At 44.9% G+C, this 6,829-nt stretch overlaps 1 protein-coding gene across 1 annotated transcript; it reads left to right on the forward strand.

The window, feature by feature from the left end:
- The first annotated feature begins 830 nt into the window (after positions 1-830).
- LOC121309058 lies at positions 831-2,377 on the forward strand. The gene is made up of 3 exons (XM_041241930.1): positions 831-1,111; positions 1,471-1,907; positions 2,129-2,377. The coding sequence occupies exons 1-3, from the start codon at positions 1,084-1,086 to the stop codon at positions 2,375-2,377; spliced, it is 714 nt and encodes a 237-aa protein (XP_041097864.1). The 5' UTR covers positions 831-1,083.
- The last annotated feature ends 4,452 nt before the right edge of the window (positions 2,378-6,829 follow it).

Below are 6,829 nucleotides of genomic sequence, written 5' to 3' on the forward strand. Positions count from 1 at the left end.
ACCTGATTTAATATAAAAACTATTACATATTTTATTGGTATTTATTTTAAATATGCAATTGTGGTGTAAGCAGAATACTTAAGGGTCTCCCTGTTTATTTACTTCACCAAGCTTACTGCTGTCATGTATCCAGAAAAAAGCTAAACACTCTAAGCAGTGGCAGTACTGACAATTACAAATGACAGTTACACTATGAGCCTATTACAAAGGCAAAGGCTGTTAGTGCCTGATCATTTGTGCTGCAGAGCTGGGGGCAACGCGTTACTGTAATAATATTAGTTTTGTCAATAACAAGGTAATATAACACGTTAGATTTTAAATGGGAGTAATAACATTACAGTTACTTTCTGCAAAAATGTGATTTTCCTTTCAATAACTGCCAAGGCCAATTTCAGAAAGCAGCTCACAAAATGGCTTTCATACAAAGAGATGTGATGTTGCTAGTTGGTGGAATCCTGCATGTATGCACAGTAACACAAATAAAAATCAGTTTAATTGGTTGAGCTAATTGACTGGAGTCCTGTTCTCCTTGCTGCGGTACTGTGCTCTGTCTACAAGTATGCAAGATAAGATACTACAAGGTTAACTGGCTTGCGTACAGAGTTTAACAAAGCCATAACAGAGATCGAACAGGTACATAAACAGCTTAGTCTTTGTTAACCAAAGCTCATTTTGATGTGATACAACAAGGACTATTTAGATTTATAAATAAAACATTTCAAATAGTTTAACTGAATGTACGTTTTGAATAACTTAAATTGCATGTATACACTACATCAGCATTGCTACTTCAGTTGATGCACAAATAGATAATATGTATCTACAGAATACATATGTGTATCAAATACAATCTAACACTGTGTTTTATATACATTCACAGGAAAGAAGCAAGGGCTGAGTGGAGCAAGAAAATTGAGAATTGATAATAGGAGAGAAGTGCTCGCGGAGGTGAGACCAAACCAATCAGCCTCCGAGGCTAGGAAGCAACCAATACCAAGAGATGTGAAAATGGGAAAACAAAAGATTTAGGATAGATTTGGCCGGGGGTCCCCTTTGTCTCATGGAGAGACTTCCTGATGGAGGATGAAGCCAGAGTGGCTGCGCTTCCAAGGTTGGAAATTGAGCTTCACTTACCCCCAGAGGGAGTCTGAGGTGGAGAAGCATAATGGAGCCGGGGAGGATTGTGGAAAATTAAAAAAGGCAGAGCAAACCATGACTTGCAGTTTAAACAGGGGTTTGGCAAATATTATTGTCAGGACGTAATGGGGAGGAAAGAGCCTTCGCTACTGCCCCCCCGAACCACACTGTGTTACAATTATTTCAGTTTTTTCCCAACTAATGCTCGCTATTCGCTTATAAAAATCCTTTATATCATTTTATTTGCTTTTTAATTTTCACTCCTTATTCCATGTATACATAGCTATACACAAAGTCGCATGTATTGTAATGATTACAATTTACTTTTCGCAGCCGTCTCCACAGACAGAAGGAGGCTACCAGCTGCTCCCACCTCCACCACAAGAGGGAGGCTACCTGCTGCTCCCACCTCCACCACAAGAGGGAGACTACCTGCTGCTCCCAGCACCACAGCGAGAAGATTACCTGCTGCTTCCGCCTCCACCACCAGAGAGAGAAAAGGAGCTCCTGATGCCGCCTCCCAAGGGTCTGCACCTGCCGTCGCCTCCCAATGGTCCGCTGTCATTGCCTTCGGAGAGAACACTCCTGCCCTTTCGTGCACCGCCTATGGCTGTCAATCTTGTATCGCCTACGGCCACAAAGCCTGCACCGCCTGGAGCTGCCGAGCCTGCACCGCCTGCACGTCACCGCTCGAGGATGCCTGCACGTCACCGCTCGAGGATGCCTGCACGTCACCGCTCGAGGATGCCTGCACGTCACCGCTCGAGGATGCCTGCACGTCACCGCCCGAGGATGCCTGCACGTCACCGCCCGAGGATGCCTGCACGTCACTGCCCGAGGATGCCTGCACGTCACTGCCCGAGGATGCCTGCACGTCACCGCTCGAGGATGCCTGCCGAGGATGCCTGTTCACTGCCCGCACGTCACCGCCTGCACGTCACTGCCCGGGGATGCCTGCACGTCACTGTCCGAGGATGCCTGCTCGTCACAGCCTGGGGATGCCTGCATGTCACCGTCCGGGGATGCCTGCACGACACCTCTCGGGGAGTTGTGGTGTCCACCAGCAGCAGTTTTGGGAGCAATCGGCTACAGAGAAGGGGAAGGTCAGGAGACCACCTCAACCAGCAGCACTTCCACTGCCAGTTTTGCCTTGGCCAGTGGAGCTAGCCTGTGCATTGTCAGCCTGGCCACTGCTAGTGTTGGCATGGGAGAAGAACTTCCCACCATGGCCACCAGCTAAGGACCAATTGCTGCCCGTTACTGGGTCAGAATATTAACCAGGACTTTTGTGACTAACCCTTTGCAGACTGCCCATTATGATTTTGGTTGAATTCAATTGATGACGTGATTGCTTAGTAAGCAGTGACATGTGTGCTATTCTTTTTTTAAATTAGCATAAAAACCTTCATCAGACTTCAGACAATCAGACAAACCACAGTTAGTCCAGTATGTAGTTCAAGATCTATATTTTTATTTAATTTTTTTGCAAGATTTTATTTCTTTCTGCCGAGCGATTCAGTGACTGAGGTCTGTTCTACAAGTACAAAGAATTACCTGACAGCACTAAATCATCCAAATGTTTATAAACAAACAAAACATTTACTGTAGTGAAATATCTGTGTGACAAACTTCAGGCATGACAAACCAATCAAAATGTATTTCACTAAAGCCCCTAACCAATAGAGTTGAGTTTTTGGATGCAGTGCAGCATTTCAGTATCTATGGTTGTAGTGTTTACTTGAGATTACCATAGCCCATGACATCAAAGCACAATTCTTAACAATAGAGCTTTCTAAATCATTTTTACAAGACCCAGAACGCTTACTGATCCAAAACAAATATGGTAGAAATCATTTTTATATAAGATGTTGATGGAATGAATGCCAGAATGAGAATAATATTCTTCTGAATTACAAACTTCTTCACACTGATATGAAGATTCTGAAGATGAGCCTGTGAACATTCTGGTTTTGCTTGTTTAATTTTTAATAAATATTAGTTATATGAAATAAGCCATGGTTATAAATAGACTAATGTGTATAAGGATAGTACATTGTCCAATTGTTTAGTGTAGGCTAAAGTGTTACAATATTGCAACAGACTTTGCTGTTGTTAGGATTACACTTTATTTTACTTATTTATTGATGTATTTATTTATTTTACATATTAGTTCTGTAGCAGGGCAGCATTAGAGAGCCCTGTACATTATTAAAAAGGGGCAGGGCAAAGCCCTGCTTGTATGTGTGTTTTTGTTATTGTTGTTATTATTATGATTTATTATGTGTAAATATGACAGCGAGGGCCGTGTTGTTGTTGTTGTTTATTTGTATTTATTTAAAAATGTATTGACAGAATAGCGGTACTGTTTTTGTATTGTTTTGCAGCGTGGATGGGAAGCCCCATCCACATTTAAAAAAAAAAAAAAAAAACTTGTTAAGAAGGTGGCCACTCTCTAATTAATTGTTTAATTTATTGCCAATTGGGAGATGGCCTGCAGCTCTCTGCACTCCATATGGGTGTTGTACAGAGGCGAGTGAGAGAAGAGAGAGGAAAACAAGACCAAAATATAGGAACAGTGACAGCGATTGCCCAGCCTGACCTATACGATTGTATTATTGTGTTTGTGATTTGTTTTTGTTTAAACCTTTATTTTGCTCTGTGAGTAAGTGTTTTGTGTTTAAATATTTATTTTATTTTTGTTTAAATAAACAGTGCACATTGCATCTTTTCACCACAGTACTTGCTTCATTGTTTTTGTTTTTGGTTCTGGCCTGATGTCACCACCCAGCTACCCTGTCACACGTGGTGTCTTAAGTGGAATTGCAGTGCCTCCTAGACTCAGGCCAGAGCAGGACTGCAGGTGCAATATTGTTTGAAAAAAAGGATATTTTGTGTGGAAAGAGGATGGAGGAAAGTGTGTGGTGCCTGCACTTCACCACAGTGAGGCACTACAAGGGAGAAGGCATGTCCTGAGGGGAAAGGAAGGGACACCTCTCCAAAAAGTAATGGAGAGGTATGAGAGCTGGCTGAGGGACCCCAGCGTCCCTCTGTGGCTAAGAACAGAGGGGAGACATCGGCTGGGGGACAGCACCCTGGATATCATCTTGGAGCCCGAACGTCCCACGCCCAAGTGGGAGGAGCCTGAACGTCTTACACCCAGAAGGAGGGAGCCCAAGCATTCAGCGGCCAGAAGAGTGCATCCACAGCCCAAGAGGGGGGAGTCAGTGCGACCACAGCCCAACAGGGGGAAGTCTGAGTGTACACAGCCCAAGAAGGGGAAGCCCACAGGTCTAGTGCCCAAGGCAACAGCAGAGGAGATTAACTGCTGTTTCCACCTCCAATGCCGTGGGTGGACAGCTTGCCACTGCCACCTCCTCCAGCAGGGGGAAAATACTTGCTGGTTCCGCCTCCACTGCCGTGGGAGGACTGCTTGCCGCTGCCACCTCCACCAGCAGAGGGAGAGTGCCAGCTGGTCACCTCCCGAGGGTCCGCTCCCGCCGTCGCCTCCCGAGGGTCTGCTGCTGGCTCTGCTTCTCCTGGTGTCGCTTCCAGCTGTGCTTCGCCTGGGGATGCTGCTGGCTCTGCTTCTCCTGGGATCGCTGACGGCTCTGCTTCGCCTGGGGTCGTTGCCAGCTCTGCTTCACCTGGGGTCGCTGCCAGCCCTTCATGGCAGCAGGGAATACTGTGGCCGGAGCTCCGCAAAGAGGAGGTGCCGGCTATGAAGAAGGGGGTTGGTCAGGAGACCAGCTCCCCCCCGCAGCAGAAGTGGGAGCTGCCGGCTATGAAGAAGGGGGGAGGTGAGGAGACAACCTCCACCACAGCCCGGACCACCACCCCTGTGCCATAGCCCAGCGCCTGGATGTTGCGTCCAACAACCTGGGCTCCCAGACACCCAGGCTGCATGTCTGGACACCTGGTCGTTGGGCCTAACTCCCAGGTCGTGGCACCGCCAGGCACAGGAGGTTGTCTGTACTCCTGCGCTACTCCCCCTGGTTTCCCAGACATTGCTGCACCATCGCCTGGGTTCGCACCTATGCTTGGGGCTGCAGCCGACCGCTCGCCTACCTGCACTCCCGATGCCCCATCCACTACGCCTGGGTCCCCTGTAAGGCGGCAGATTATGGACAAACCGTACCTCAAGGATGGGAGGGTAAGGACAGTAGGGACTTGAGGGAGGGTGGATAGCTTTTAATAAATGATTGCAATTCAGGAGCCTATGTAGGAGCATTTTGGTGGTCTGGGAATTTGCGGTTTTAACTCTGTGGGGGCTATGTATGCTGCACATAAGTAGGTGTGAGGGGGGGTGTATGTAGGAGGGCAGCAGGAGAAAGCCCTGCACATTATTAAAAAGGGGCAGGGCAAAGCCCTGCTTGTATATGTGTTTCTGTTACTGTTATTGTTATGATTTATTATGTGTAAATATGACAGCGAGGGCCGTGTTGTTGTTTATTTGTATTTATTTAAAAATGTATTGACACCATAGCCGTTTTGTTTTTATATTGTTTTGTAGCGTGGATGGGAAGCCCCATCCACATTAAAAAACCTGCGGAAGGTGGCCACGCCACGTCCTTTCACCGCGGTACTTGCTTCTTTGTTTTTGTTCTTGCTTCTTGCCTGATGTCACCACCAGGTTACCTTGTGACAGGTTACTTTTTCATTTTGCTACTTATGAATTTGTTCTAATGTAGTATATTACTTGTATAGCTATTAATTAGTTTTTATAATTTAGTATTTATTTATTTATATTGAAAATGTTTTATTTTAAGGGCCTCATGCACTAACAGCAGTAACTAGTTTACCATGCAGTAAGCCTGTTTCCGAGTGCTTTGTACACCTACTATATTCACTAACCAGTGGCAAATGACTTTGCACGTGAAATGAATCGCGTGGAAAAAGATACGGTATGCGAGTCATTTACATACAATTAATAATGGTAATCCATGAAGTGTATTCAGATTCTCTCCCCTAATACCGCGAGGAAGGGACTTGATATAAAAAACATATTTACTTAAAGGTGCTATCTTTCCTAAGTCTCTCAGCGCGTGTTAAGTTTACCGCTTATTGAAACCAGGCGGTGTCTGTCTAAATCACAATAAAGAGCAGAACACAAATAGGGTTGTGTGGGAAACATGATAAAAGCGTAATTATTTTCTGTTTCTCCACTTTGACCATCTCAAAGCAAGATATTCCTGGTGTTACGCAGAATGCTGTATCTCTGCATGATTCCATACCTGTGCAGATGCAGTTTTTCAAAGCTGGACGTGGATGCGCGATATTCCTGTGCCCGAGTCCCGCTGTGTTCTCAAGCACTGCCATTATTGATAACAAGACCAAACTAATTCTGTAGCAAAATAAAACATCACATTTAACACCACTGATTTTCTACAGTATGATTTTCCTGCATTGCTCAATACCAGAAACCCTTGATTAAAAGTAGCCTTATACAACTGTATTTTTCTTTTAAAACACATTTTAATTTTATTACATGTAAATGCTGTTCAGAAATATTAAGTGTCCATGTATAGCGATCTTGATCTACACAGGGGTCAAATCTAAGAGGTGTGAGAAAGTGTAGTCCTGGGAGCAAAGGACTATAACTCCTAAAAGATCACAGACTGAAAAGCCTTAATTTCAGTAATTATGTTAGTGTGTTAATTGTTTTATTAGTAATTATCCCCTGCACCTGGCTATC

Source organism: Polyodon spathula, chromosome 3 (genome assembly GCF_017654505.1).
Source record: "Polyodon spathula isolate WHYD16114869_AA chromosome 3, ASM1765450v1, whole genome shotgun sequence".
Taxonomy (NCBI): domain Eukaryota; kingdom Metazoa; phylum Chordata; class Actinopteri; order Acipenseriformes; family Polyodontidae; genus Polyodon; species Polyodon spathula.